The 14,592-nt window shown below is 51.2% G+C and overlaps 1 protein-coding gene across 1 annotated transcript in view; it reads left to right on the plus strand.

Moving 5' to 3' along the window:
- The window catches only part of CSMD2 (CUB and Sushi multiple domains 2), a gene marked incomplete at its 5' end in the record, with an annotated part of 252,580 nt that overhangs the window by 166,528 nt on the left and 71,460 nt on the right, over positions 1–14,592 (plus strand). Inside the window, 7 exons of the mRNA XM_084222825.1 lie at positions 867–1,055; positions 1,635–1,751; positions 4,962–5,177; positions 7,581–7,769; positions 11,949–12,118; positions 13,622–13,778; positions 14,349–14,540. Of these exons, the coding sequence (XP_084078951.1) occupies positions 867–1,055; positions 1,635–1,751; positions 4,962–5,177; positions 7,581–7,769; positions 11,949–12,118; positions 13,622–13,778; positions 14,349–14,540 (1,230 nt within the window). The remainder of the gene's footprint in view (positions 1–866; positions 1,056–1,634; positions 1,752–4,961; positions 5,178–7,580; positions 7,770–11,948; positions 12,119–13,621; positions 13,779–14,348; positions 14,541–14,592) is intronic.

Here is a 14,592-nt window from a genome sequence, read left to right on the forward strand (position 1 = left end):
GTGCTGCCAGTGGAGGAGCAGTTTCTGCTTTTCCTGGCATCCCAGAGTGGTTTGGCCAAACCTCCCTCCGGGGGAATTCCTTCTCTCCATCCCCTCAATTCAGGGATTTCCCTCTCTCCCTTTCCTCCTCTCACTTTTGGGATTTTCCTCTCTCCATTTCCTCCCTTCTCTTGGGGCAATTCCTTCTCTCCATCCCCTCATTTCAGGGATTTTTCTCTCTCTAATTCCTCCTCTCACTTTAAAGATTTCTCTCTCTCCATCCCCTCATTTCAGGGATTTCCCTCTCTCCCTTTCTTCCTCTCACACTGAGGATTTCCCTCTCTCCATCCCCTCATTTCAGGGATTTCTCTCTCTCCATTTCCTCCTCTCACACTGAGTATTTCCCTCTCTCCATCCCCTCATTTCAGGGATTTCTCTCTCTCCATTTCCTCCTCTCACTTTGAGGATTTCCCTCTCTTTATCCTCTCACTTCTGGGATTTTCCTCTCTCCATTTCCTCAATTCAGGGATTTCCCTCTCTCCATCCCCTCAGTTCAGGGATTTCCCTCTCACTTTGAGGATTTCCCTCTCTCCATCCCCTCATTTCAGGGATTTCCCTCTCTCCATCCTCTCATTTCAGGGATTTCCCTCTCACTTTGAGGATTTCCCTCTCTCCATCCCCTCATTTCAGGGATTTCCCTCTCTCCATCCCCTCATTTCAGGGATTTCCCTCTCTCCATCCCCTCCCTGGAGCAATTCCCTCTCTCCCTTCCGCGCTGTGACTTTGGGGACACCCTCAGAGCCTTGTGGCCATCCCAGGGCTGTGCTGAGCATCCCCTGAGCTCCTCAGTGCCAGGCTGAGTGCTGTGCCCTGCCCTTTGTGCCCAGCTGTCAAGCTGCAGTCCGACCACTGCCTGGACCCGGGCATCCCCGTCAACGGGCAGCGCCACGGCAACGATTTCTACGTGGGAGCCCTGGTGACCTTCAGCTGTGACCCTGGCTACACCCTGAGTGACACTGAGGCCCTGGAGTGTGAGCCCAACTTCCAGTGGAGCCGGCCCCTGCCCAGCTGTGAGGGTGAGGAAGACAGAGCTGAGCTCCCAGGGTGGGAATATCCAGAGGTGGATCCCACAGGGATGGTGGTTCCAGCTGCTGGGAGCCTTCCCCTGCACACCCACTGCCAAAGCAGCAGCTGGAGAGTTCCCAGTGGTGTTTAATCCATGGGTTTTGTTGGATTTTGGGGGTTTGTCCATGTTTATGGTTGGATTTTGGGGGTCTGTCCATGTATTTTGTTGGATTTTGGGGGTCTGTCCATGTATTTTGTTGGATTTTGGTGGGTCTGTCCATGTATTTTGTTGGATTTTGGTTGGTCTGTCCATGTATTTTGTTGGATTTTGGGGGTCTGTCCATGTATTTTGTTGGATTTTGGGGGTCTGTCCATGTATTTTGCTGGATTTTGGGGTCTGTCCATGTATTTTGTTGGATTTTGTCCAACAAAGCCCAGTTTTGGTTGATTGGATTTGGGTCAATCATTCTTTCTTGTTGGCTTTCCCTGGGTTGGGTTTTGCTTTTCCTTTTTCCCCCCAGCTTGTGAACGATTCTGGATGTTTAAACTCTTCCTCTCTTTTTTTTTTTCCCTTTTTTGTGTGTTTTTAGCTCTCTGTGGGGGCTACATCCGTGGCTCCAGTGGCACCATCCTCTCCCCAGGCTTCCCTGATTTTTATCCCAACAACCTGAACTGCACGTGGACGATAGAAACATCCCATGGCAAAGGTGAGGGCAGGACTGAGGGGTGCTGGGCAGTGGGAGAGAAACTTCTCCCCATGGAATGATGATTCCATTGTCCCTGGACAAGATCCAGAGGGTTTTGATGTCACTTTTCCATCCTTTTGAAGGGGAAATTCTTATCAAGCAGAGCTTGGTGTTGTCTCCTCTTCCAGACCTTTCTGGCCCCATCCTGAAAGTCAGGATGTGGGTGCAGCTATCCTGAAACCATTCCCTGTCCCAGAGAGGGATCTGCCCCTCCTGAGGGGTCTGTGGAGGTCAGCTCCTCCTCTCCAAGGTTTTTTGGGAATATCTCCCACGTGGAGATCCTGGAATTGCCCCAGCTGCTCCAACAATTCTTTTCCTGTGGCGCTTTATGGACTGCCAGGCTGTGCAAGTGGAGTTTTAAAAGCAGTTTAATCTTAAAGGTATTTAAATGCCTAAAGAGAGACCATTATTTTTAATCTCACTGCTTCAAAGTGATTTCTTTTCCCCTCTAATTTATTTTGCTGCAGAGAATGGGGGGAGAAAAACAAAAGCCCAAGCTCGTGTTTGCAGAGATGTTTTGTGCCACAGTAAATTGCAGACCAGAGCAAAGGTTTAATTGGTCACAAATCCTTTAAAATGAGTTTCTAATGAGCCCTTTTTGCTACAGCTCCACAACCCTTCAGTGCTGGAGGAACCTGGTGCCCTCTGCTTGGAGTTTTTACTTTAAAAAATTTGGGATTTGGGCATGTTCTGCAGGATAAGTGAATTATTCTTGTGCTGATTCCAGAGGGGTGGTGTTATTTCTGTTCCTTAAGCTGGGTTTGCTAAAGCTGAGGGTATAAATTTGCTGTCAGGGGAGAATAAAATCATTTTGTATTCCTCATATCCCAGTTTTCCAGGTCAGATCTATTTCTGTTTTGTGCTTCTGGTAGAAATAACAAACAATTTGGAAACTCTTGGAAGTTTCCTGCTTTTGTGGAATTTTGCAGGGGGGGGGGAAGGAGTGAGACTAAAAATTGTTCTGCACAGAATGGATATAAAGAAAGAATTATCAAGGTCAGTCCTAAGCTTTGGGTCATAAAAATCCTTCTGAGACACTGAAGGGCAGTGAGGGATAAAGGTTGGGATGATCCCACAATTCCTTCATTCCCTTTTCCCATGGGAAAAGCTCCTCACTGGTTTCCAGCCTCTCTGACCTTCACTTCTCAGAAGGGAAAGAGCTCAAAGTGAGCAGCAAACCCCCAGGAAGAGCTTGAGAGAGCCAGGGATAAATAAATGGAATATTTGGAATAAATATTGGAGATCAGGGAAAGCTCTGGAGATCCAATATCCAACCCCACAGCACCAAATTTTATCATTTATGTGGATAAATAAATGGAATATTTGGAATAAATATTGGAGATCAGGGAAAGCTCTGAGGATCCAATATCTAACCCCACAGCACCAAATTTTCTCATTTATGTGGATAAATAAATGGAATTTGGTGCTGTGGGGTTGGATGTTGGATCTCCAGAAGTTAACAGGGGATGGGCAGCAAGGGGGAGAATCTTGCTCTGGGCTTTCTCTGCAGGTTTGCTGCTGGTTTTTTGGGGGATGTGTTTTGGGAGTGGGGGCATGCAGAGCCAGCCCTCGGGGTGGGAATTATTGGGTTAAATGAAATAACCCGGTCAAAGCAAGCAGGGATCTCTCCCAAAGCCCAAATTCCATCCTGGGGTTTCCTGGAGGGGGCTGTGTCTCTGCAGAGGGGTTCTGAGCAGGATAAATCCCAACCCCACACGAGGGAGGCTGCCCTGAGCTGGGAGATCAGGGTGGAAAAATCCATCTAAATGCAAAAAGGTTTTTTATTGCTTGGCATCTCCTTGCCTTGTTCAGTCGGTGTGACAATGCTGTGACAGAGTTCCTGTGCTCAGATCCTGCCTGGCTCTGCTCTCACTGCCATTTTTTTGGTTGATTTTTATTTTTTTTTATTATTATTATTATTATTTTTATTTTATTTCCAAGCTGGAATTATTTTCCAGAGAATGAGTGTTTCTAATGGTGTTTGAATTCCAGCATGAAAAATCATCTGGCTGGAGGCTCCTGCAGGAGCCTGAAGTGCTTCCCATTGTGTGTCTGGAGGTGTGAAGGGGACTTTAAGTAATCCATTACTCCTCTCTGGCTCATTTACAAATGCAGCAAGGTCACAGCCTTCTCCCCAAATGTTTCAAATCGTTCAAATTGAATTTGGGAGGAAGAGGCAAAATAGTTCTGCTGTGTTTGGTTGGGATTTCCGTGGCTGGAGCTGTTGTGGGGTTTATTTTGGGCAAGGAAAGGTGAATTAAAGTAGGTTTTAGGGGAAAGTGTCCCTTCCTGTGGTAGAGGGATGGAATAAAACAATTTTTAAGGTCATTCCCACCCAGATTCTCTGATTTAGCCCATCATGGGAAGGTCCTTGCAGCTGCACCACTGACACACTTCTGGAAAAGCCTCCCTGCCCTTGAGGCTGGGATCAAATCCTGTTTTTCCAGGCAGGAATTCCTTCTGGAACACGTTTGGTTCTGAGCCCTCCCAGCTCCAGCCTTGCTGCTCTTGCTCTCCATTTCAAAGTCACTTTTAGAATAAAAGGCTCCCCTGGGCTGCTCCCTCAGCTGCTGCTCTGTCCCTGGAGCAGGTTTGTGTCATCCTGACAAGGGCACAGGAATCCAACACTTCCAGAGCCTGTCCCTGCTCTGTCCCTGCTCCCACAGCCCAGCTTTAGGGTTTTGATTGATTTCATTTCCACCAGAACCAAATCTGTGACCGTGATCACAGGGTGAGGGAAGAGATGAGAAAGTTGACTCCATGTTCAGAAGGCTGATTGATTATTTTATTATATATATTATATTAAAAACTATACTTAAAGAATAGAAGGAAGGATTTCATCAGAAGGCTGGCTGAGAATAGAAAAGGAATGAACAACAAAGGCTCAGACTGACCAGGACAGTCTGGACAGCTGGACTGGGATTGGCCATGAATTAGAAACAACCCCATGAGACCAATCCCAGCTCCACCTGTTGCATCCCACAATCATTGTTCACATTTTGTTCCTGAGCCCTCTCAGCTTCTCAGGAGGACAAACCCTAAGGAAAGGATTGTTCATAAAATCTCATGGCTGCACAAATCCCTGATTTCAGTGATTGTCCCCCTGCCCTGGGTGTGGAGCGGGGATTGGGCACTGGGGTGACTCCACCTGTGGTTCCCCCCCCTCTGCAGGTGTGTTCTTCACCTTCCACACGTTCCACCTGGAGAATGGCCACGATTACCTGCTGATCACGGAGAACTCCAGCTTTGCCCAGCCCCTGAAGCAGCTGACGGGCTCGCGGCTGCCGGCCCCGCTCAGCGCGGGGCTCTTCGGCAACTTCTCGGCGCAGCTCCGCCTCATCTCCGACTTCTCCATGTCCTACGAGGGCTTCAACATCACCTTCTCAGGTGCCAGCAGCTGCCCAAAGCCTTCCCTCCTTCTGTGCCTCCCTTCCTTCTGTCCCTGCCTTCTTTTCCTTATTTTCTTTCCCTCCCCTCCTCCCTTCTCTCCTTTTCTTCCCTTTCCTTTTCTTCCCTTTCCTTTTCTTCCCTTTCCTTTTCTTCCCTTTCCTTTTCTTCCCTTTCCTTTTCCTCCCTTTCCTTTTCCTCCCTTTCCTTTTCCTCCCTTTTCTCCCTTTCCTTTCCTCCCTTTTCTCCTTTTCCTCCCTTTCCTCCTTTTCCTCTCTTTCCTTTTCCTCTCTTTCCTTTTCCTCCCTTTCCTCCTTTTCCTCCCTTTCCTCCTTTTCCTCCCTTTCCTCCTTTTCCTCCCTTTCCTCCTTTTCCTCCCTTCCCTTTTCCTCCCTTCCCTTTTCCTCCCTTCCCTTTTCCTCCCTTCCCTTTCCTCCCTTTCCCTTTCCTTTTCCTCCCTTTCCTTTTCCTCCCTTTCCTTTTCCTCCCTTTCCTTTTCCTCCCTTTCCTTTTCCTCCCTTTCCTTTTCCTCCCTTTCCTTTTCCTCCCTTCCCTTTCCCCTCTTTCCCTCCTTTCACCCCTTTTCCCCTCCATTCCTTCTCCTCCTTCCCCTTTTCCTCCCTTCCCTTTCCCCTCTTTCCCCCTTTTGCCCCTCTTTCCCCTCTTTTTTCTCCCCTGTGGTACCAGATGGGAGCTCCCTCCTGCTGCCCCCAGCAGGGCTCTGAGGGATCCAGATTTTCCTGACTCCAGGAATCAGGATGAGGCTGAAGGAAACAATCCCTGCCCAGAGAAATTCCAGCAATCCCATGCTGAGCCGTGCTTGCTCAACCATCACGGCGATGGTGGCTTTGAGTGGGTGTGCTGATCCAAAATGCAGATTTTTCAAAGGAAATCCTGATTTTTCAGCAGCTGTCGGGCAGGAGGAGTGTGGGGACTTGCAGAGGGACCCAGAAAAGGGACATGTGGCACTGGGGCAGCCCTGGTTGAAGGGCAGGAGGTGTTTGTGTCCTCAGGGTTGGAGTCCTGCTAGTGCTGCCATTCCAGGGAATGTCAATCTTTGCTGCCTGAGTGCCCCTGGAGCCCTTCCCTACAACAGCCAGCCAAGGGCAGGAGCTTTATTGCTGCTCTTGCCTCTGTCCCTGTGTCCTTCCCCGCCCTGAGCTGCCACTTCAGCACCCAGGGAAGGAGAGAAATTCCCATTTTTCCTGTGGAGCTTGGTCTGGCACCCTCCCTGACGGGCAGAGCTGTTGCCATAGATGCAGCTGAAACCTGGTTCCCAGTGCCTTTGTTCCTGGCCTCTGAAGTCAGGGATTTGCATGTGGAAACCAGTCAGAAAATTTCCAATTAACTCCCATTTTGATGAGGGGAAAATGGCTTTTTGCCTTTCAAAAGCTCGCCTCTAATTATAACTCTCATTTTCAGTGTATTTCAAGGTTTCTTTCCTATCTCAAAAAGCAAAAACAGGAGTCAGTTCTATTTTTAGCTTCCTTTACATATATATATGTTACCATACAGGCTTTGGACTTGGAGATTTTGCCAAAAACACCCTCAAAAGAGTTTTCCTTCAGGCTGCTTCGGGGTCAGAGATGTGAGTTTGGCTGTTGGCCAAAATCCTGCGTGACCTTTCTCGGAGCAGCAGCTTCAGTGTCCTCCTGCATTCCCTGAGCAGGATCATCCATTTCCAGGATTAGAAATGGAGAGGCAGCAGAAATCCCACCCAGACCAACCCATCCTCTCTGGGCTGCAGCACAGGGACAGTGACAAATCCCCATCCCTGTCACTGGGACAGGAGCTGGGACCTGTTGCCTTTGGAGGTGGTTGGGATGCAGTGTTGAGGGGGAGTTGTGGGTGGAGAGGGAAATTGGAATCCTGATGGATTCACTGCAGCTGGATCAAGGCTTGGAGCTCCTTTAGATCCTTGTGTCCTCTCCAGAGAGTGCAGAACCCCTGAGCTATAGGTGGGGGTGAAATCCAGATGAGTTTTCATGGCCCAAACAGGATTCCATCCTCATATTTTCATTCCTCCCTGGAAAATGCAGCTGGATCAAGGCTCAGAGCTCCCTTGGATCCTCGTGTCATTTACAGGGAGGACAGAACCCCTGAGTTTCAGGTTGGGGTGACATCTGGATGGGTTTTCATGGCTCAAACAGGATCCCATCCTCATGGATTCACTGCAGCTGGATCAAGGCTCAGAGCTCCCTTGGATCCTCGTGTCATTTACAGGGAGGACAGAACCCTTGAGCTGTAGGTTGGGGATGAAATCCAGGTGGATTTCCATGGCTTGGAATCCTGATGGATTCACTGCAGCTGGATCAGGGCTCAGAGCTCCCTTGGATCCTCATCTCCTCTCCGTGGAGGACAGAACCCATCCACCACCCCATAAAACCCCTTTATCCCCTCCAGAATACGACCTGGAGCCGTGTGACGAGCCCGAAGTGCCGGCCTACAGCATCAGGAAGGGGCTGCAGTTCGGGGTGGGGGACGTGCTGAGCTTCTCGTGCTTCCCGGGGTACCGGCTGGAGGGCGCGGCGCGCATCACCTGCCTGGGCGGGAGACGGCGTGTGTGGAGTTCGCCTCTGCCAAGGTGTGTTGGTAGGTGGTCATGTGCTTTCATTTTGCTTGGCTGGCCCCACTGTGCTGCACTCCTGAGGTGGGCAGGGATGGATGGGAGCAGCCCCTGGGATGGGTGACAACGCCCAGGGTGGAGGGGAGCGCCCCTGGGGTTGGTGGTGTCCCCCAAGGTGGGTGGGTGATATCACCCAAGATGGATGGGAGCACCCCTGGGGTGGATGGGTGACATCCCTGGGATGGTTGGGAGCACCCCTGGGATGGGTGACAACCCCCAGGGTGGAGGGGAGCGCCCCTGGGATTGGTGGCGTCCCCCAAGGTGGGTGGGCAACATCGCTCAAGGTGGATGGGTGATATCCTCCAAGATGGATGGGAGCACCCCTGGGGTGGATGGGTGACATCCCCTGGGATGGATGGGTGATATCCCCTGGGATGGATGGGTGACATCCCCTGGGATGGATGGGTGACATCCCCTGGGATGGGTGACATCCCCCTGGGCTGGAGGGGTGACATCCCCTGAGATGGATGGGTGACATCCCCTGGGATGGATAGGTGACATCCCCTGGGATGGTTGGGAGCACCCCTGGGATGGTTGGGAGCACCCCTGGGCTGGAGGGGTGACATCCCTGGGATGGATGGGTGATGTCCCCAGGATGGATGGGAGACATTCCTGGGATGGGGGACATCTTTGGGGATGAATGGGAGCACCCCTAGGATAGGTGATGTCCCTGGGATGGAGGGGTGACATCCCTCAGGGTAGATGGCTGTCACCCCTGGGATGGATGGGTGACATCCCCTGGGATGGGTAACATCTTCCAAGTTGGATGGGAGCACCACTGGGATGGGTGACATTCCCCAGGATGGATGCGTGACATCCCTGGGATGGATGGGTGACATCCCCTGGGATGGGTAACATCTTCCAAGTTGGATGGGAGCACCACTGGGATGGGTGACATTCCCCAGGATGGATGCGTGACATCCCTGGGATGGATGGGTGACATCCCCCAGGACGGATGGGTGGGTGACATTCCCCAGGATGGATGGGTGACATCCCCCAGGATGGGACCAATCCAGAGCAGGGATGGGGTTGATGCTCCAAGCCTTGGAAAAATTTGTCACACCTTTTTTTTTTTTTTCTTTGGTGTAGAATTTCAATAGGAATTCATTCCCAGCTCTGCTCACCCAGAGCCTGAGGGATTCCCCCAGGTCAGCTGGGGCAGGGCTCTCACCTGGTGGCCAGACCAGCTCAGGAGATTGTCCTGAGCTCTGGGTGACCCTCAGGGCCATTGCAGGGCAAAGCTCCCCAGCAGAGCCAGCTGCTGCCTCCTCCCAGCCTGTGCTGCTGAATTTCCCTGCTCTGCTGAGCTCTGGGGCCTCATCCTGCTGGGACAGGCAGGAATAACAATCAGGCTGCAGATAAAGCTCATCAGGGGAATGAAAATCAAAAAAAAAAAGATCATTTCCAGAGCTTTGAACTGGAGCCTCAGACAGCAGCACTGAGTGGACGCCCTGGCTGCCATTCCTGGCTCAGAATTAACAGCTTGGCTTTATCATAACAGGGCAAACTCAGGGCTGATGGCCCAGAGCTCTGTGGCAGGGTGACAGCTCTGTCACAATGTCCCCACTGCCTGCTCAGATCTGCCTGGATAGGGATGGAAAAGGGAGACTGACTCATTAAGATCACAGGAGATTTAATTGCTTTTCCAGACACTCTGTATTCAGCTCCTGTCCTAGAGATGGTCTGGGGAGAACTCAGAGTGGTTTTTGTTCCTCTGTCCAAGCCCTGTGGCCAGGACATCTCCCTGAGATGTCCCCAGCATTGTCCCTGGGGAATCTGTGCCAAAATCCTGCTTTCATCCATGGCAAGAGCAGAGGACAAAAAATCACCTCCAAAGAGCCTCCTCTGGGTGCATCTGCTGCTTAACCCTTCCCTGGAGGAGCAGCAGAGCCAGGAGCTGCCCTGGGATGATTCCCTCACCTGGGATGGTTCTCTCAGCTCCAGGAGCTGCCCTGGGATGGTTCCCTCACCTGGGATGGTTCTCTCACCTGGGATGGTTCCCTCAGCTCCAGAAGCTTCCCTGGGATGGTTCCCTCACCTGGGATGTTTCCCTCAGCTCCAGGAGCTTCCCTGGGATGGTTCCCTCACCTGGGATGGTTCTCTCAGCTCCAGGAGCTGCCCTGGGATGGTTCCCTCACCTGGGATGGTTCCTTCAGCTCCAGGAGCTTCCCTGGGATGGTTCTCTCACCTGGGATGGTTCCCTCAGCTTCAGGAGCTTCCCTGGCATGGTTCTCTCACCTGGGATGGTTCTCTCAGCTCCAGGAGCTTCCCTGGGATGGTTCCCTCAGCTTCAGAAGCTTCCCTGGGATAGTTCCCTCACCTGGGATGGTTCCCTCAGCTCCAGGAGCTGCCCTGGGATGGTTCTTTCACCTGGGATGGTTCCCTCAGCTCCAGGAGCTGCCCTGGGATGGTTCTTTCACCTGGGATGGTTCCCTCAGCTCCAGGAGTTGTGAGGACTCAGAGACATTAGCTTGATCCCAAAAACTGCTCTGGGGTGACTTTGGCTGTCCCCAGCCCTGCCTGCACAGCCCCAGAGGAGCAGGCAGCCAGTGTTTGACAGCAGAAAATCTTGCAGGGTAAACAGGCTGGGAAAACAGTGAGTCACGGCTGGCTCGTGTGGGAGCTCGGCAGGAGGAACAGAAAATCCTCAGCGTGGGGTTGTTCTGAGGCAGATCCACACAAATTTCTACAGATTCACACAGATTTAGATCCATTTCCCACAGATTTTCTGCAGATCCGCACAGATGTCACAGAGATTCACACAGATTGATATTTCTACAGATTCACCCAAATTCACACAGATTCCCCACAGATCCCTGAAATTCCCACAGATCCACACAAATTTCACAGAGATTCACTCAGATTTATATTTGCTCAGATTCTTACAGATTCCCCACAAATACCCCCAAATTCCCTCCAAATTCCCACAGATTTCCCACAGATCCGCACAGATTTCACACAGATTCACATTTACACAGATCTCCCACAGATTCACCCAAATTCCCACAGATTTCCCACAGATCCACACAGATTTCACAGAGATTGACACAGATTTATATTTACACAGATTCCCCCCAGATTCCCCATAGATTCCCCCCAGATTTACATTTGCACAGATTCTGAAGGAGGAGAGAAACCTGGCTAGGAGAATGTGATGGAAAAGGGGACAGTCTGCAGGTTGTAGTGAGTACCAACAGGTTGTAGTGAGTACCAGCAGGTTGTAATGAATACCAACAGGTTGTAGTGAGTAACAAGAGGTTGTAGTGAATAGCAACAAGTTGTAGTGAGTACCAGCAGGTTGTAATGAATACCAGCAGGTTGTAGTGAATACCAACAGGTTGTAGTGAGTAACAAGAGGTTGTAGTGAATAGCAACAAGTTGTAGTGAGTACCAGCAGGTTGTAATGAATACCAGCAGGTTGTAATGAATACCAGCAGGTTGTAGTGAGTACCAGCAGGTTGTAGTGAGTACCAGCAGGTTGTAGTGAGTACCAGCAGGTTGTAGTGAGTAACAAGAGGTTGTAGTGAGTAACAAGAGGTTGTAGTGATTACCAGCAGGTTGTAGTGAGTAACAAGAGGTTGTAGTGAATAGCAACAAGTTGTAGTGAGTACCAGCAGGTTGCAGTGAGTACCAGCAGGTTGCAGTGAGTACCAGCAGGTTGCAGTGATTACCAACAGGTTGCAGTGAATACCAGCAGGTTGTAGTGAGTAACAAGAGATTGTAGTGATTACCAGCAGGTTGTAGTGATTACCAGCAGGTTGTAGTGACTACCAGCAGGTTGTAGTGATTACCAGCAGGTTGTAGTGAGTAACAAGAGATTGTAGTGAGTACCAGCAGGTTGCAGTGAGTACCAGCAGGTTGCAGTGAGTACCAGCAGGTTGCAGTGAGTACCAGCAGGTTGCAGTGACTACCAGCAGGTTGTAGTGATTACCAGCAGGTTGTAGTGATTACCAGCAGGTTGTAGTGATTACCAGCAGGTTGTAGTGAATACCAGCAGGTTGTAGTGAGTACCAACAGGGAGAAGCCCTTTCCTTGCTGCTGCAGGAGGGGCTGAGCAGCTGTGGCCCTCAGAGGAGTCTCCTGCATGCTGGTGTGGCCGGCAGACGCGCGGGGTCACTGAAATGCGCCTTTGTGTCTCGGTGCAGCTGAGTGTGGCTCCTCTGTGACGGGAACCCAGGGAGTGCTGCTGTCCCCCAACTACCCCCTGAACTACAACAACAACCACGAGTGCATCTACTCCATCCAGAGCCAGCCTGGCAAGGGTATCCAGCTGAAAGCCAGGACCTTCGAGCTGGAGGCAGGAGATGTCCTCAAGGTAATTCTGGCTCGGGCAGTGGAGGGCAACATCTCTAAATGCTCTAAAATTTTGGTGGGATTAGGTGGGAGTGACCCCTGTGTCATCCCAGTGCCATGGAGTGATTGCCATGGCAGTTTGGAAGCCCAGATTTTCCCCCAGACCAGCTAAACTTCAGCTCTCACCTGTGGAATTGCTCAGGAAAAACTCCTCACCCATCAGAAAGGGGGGAGGGTTTGAGCATTATTTTAGTGCTTTGAAAAATCAAGGCTGGTTTGTCCCAAAAAGGGGCTGATTGAAATGCAGAGCTCCAGACTCTTCTGAGATTATTCAAACTCCAGGACTCTGTGGAGAAGGAGACAAATCCAGGCTGAGTATTTTCTTAACCAAAAGAATGGTTCTGAAGGAGGCATTAATATTGCAAGGATGTGCTGAGCCATCTTCCCAGGAATGCCTCTGTCCTCATTGAAGTGTCACACTCCAGGAGAGGTGTAATCCACGTTTCCAGCTCACAAATGACTGGAAAGGGAGAAAGATTTCCTGTTAATGCAAGGAATGTACTCCTTGTCAGAGGAATTACATTCTCTCAGCAGGTTTGTCATCAGCTGCTCATCTGAGGAAAGTTCCTATCGATCTCCACTGGTGAGGAGCTGCTCTTGGTCCTCACAAAAGGAAGGAAGAAAAAAACCCAAAACCCATTTGTGTTTTTCTTAAATCACAGCGAGTTCAAGGCTCATCTCTGAGTCAGTCTGGGGTGGGAATGTGGGTTTTTTCAGTAGCTGCTCCTTGGGAAAGAGTTGAGGAGATGCAACCCTGTGTGCAGGGTAAATCAGGGCTGAGGAGGAGGCTGCAGATCCTCCAGGGTGCAAATCCTGCTCCTCAGGTGGGCAGCACTGAGGAGTTTCATCAAGTCAGACTTTTAGTTGAGATCCCTGGGTCTCAGCTGACATTGCCTGAAGGATTTGTCCCCATTTGCACTTGTGGATCCACTCCTGGATCACCTGTGGGACAAATCCTGAGGGGTTAGAGTTGCTTTTCCAGCCTGATGCTGGAATTCAGAGTGGGGTGGGTTGTTTTCTTCCCTTTTCCCTCCAGTACCTGGGATCAGCTCAGTGCCAGGAGCAAACTCCTTGATTTGAGGTGACCCCAAGTCAGGGCACTTATCAGGAGCTGCTGGCTCTGCCCAGGAAGCTGCTCCACCAAAAAGAAGCCAAAGGACAGCCCAGGGTGTTGCTGAGAGCAGAGCAGGGGCAAGGTGGGATAAATTCCTCATCATTTCTCTGTTCTAGAGCTCAGTGAAACTGCAGAGAAACCCTGGAATGGTTTGGGTGGGAAGGGACCTTAAGGATCATCCACGGGCAGGGTCACCTTCCACTGTCCCAGGTTGTTCCAAGCCCTGTCCAGCCTGGCCTTGGACACTTCCAGGGGTGCAGGGGCAGCCAGAGCCTCTCTGGGCAGTGATGGTTTGATCCCTGGAGCAGCACAGGAATGGCTTTTCCAGGCTGGATTTCTTGTTCCCCCCAGGTCTACGATGGCACCAACAGCTCTGCCCGGCTGCTGGGCACCTTCAGCCGCTCGGAGCTGCTGGGCACCAGCATCAACAGCACCTCCAGCTCCATGTGGCTGGAATTCATCACTGATGCTGCCAACACCAGCAAAGGCTTCGAGCTGCAGTTCTCCAGTGAGTTCCAATCCCATGTGTGCTGGCAATCCCACAGGTCAAGGTGAACTTTTGTGGTTTTGTGTTGCACGTGAGCAAAGAGCCCTTTCTGGGGTGATCTTGTACCCAGAGGGGAGTAGGAGTGTGGGAGAGCACAGAATCCCAGGATTTCTGAGGGTGGGAAAGCCCTCCAAACCCATCCAGTCCAAGCTGTGCCTGATCCCCACCTTGTCACTGAGTGCCACGTGCAGCCATTCCTTGGACACCTCCAGGGATGGGCACTCCAAACTCCCTGGGCAGTTCCAAGGCCTGACCGTGCAGAAATTCCTCCTGGTGTCCAACCTGACCTCCTCTGGCACAGCTCAAGGCTATTTCCTCTTCTCCTGTCCCTGTTTCCTGGGATCTGATCAAACCATTCCTGTCGAGCCTGTAGCCATCCAGAAATTCAGATTAAAACTCTTCTCATTTCCCACATGACCCTTTTGGTCCCCAACAAATCATTGTAAGAAGAAAACACCTCCATGGCTTTGTGTGAAACCCTCCTGGCTGTGAAATTCCCGCTGCCAACAGCTGCCCTTCCTCCCTGTGCAGGTTTTGAGCTCATCAAGTGCGAGGACCCCGGCGTGCCCCAGTTTGGGTACAAGGTGCACGACGAGGGACACTTTGCTGGCAGCTCGGTGTCCTTCAGCTGTGACCCTGGCTACACCCTGAGAGGCACCAGGGTGCTGGTGTGCCTGACTGGGGAGAGGAGAGCCTGGGACCAGCCCCTGCCCACCTGTGTGGGTGAGACACCTTCTCCTTTCTCCTTCTCCTTCTTCAGCACCTCCAGGGAGGG

Source organism: Fringilla coelebs, assembly GCF_963513975.1.
Source record: "Fringilla coelebs genome assembly, chromosome: 28".
Classification (NCBI taxonomy): Eukaryota; Metazoa; Chordata; class Aves; order Passeriformes; family Fringillidae; genus Fringilla; species Fringilla coelebs.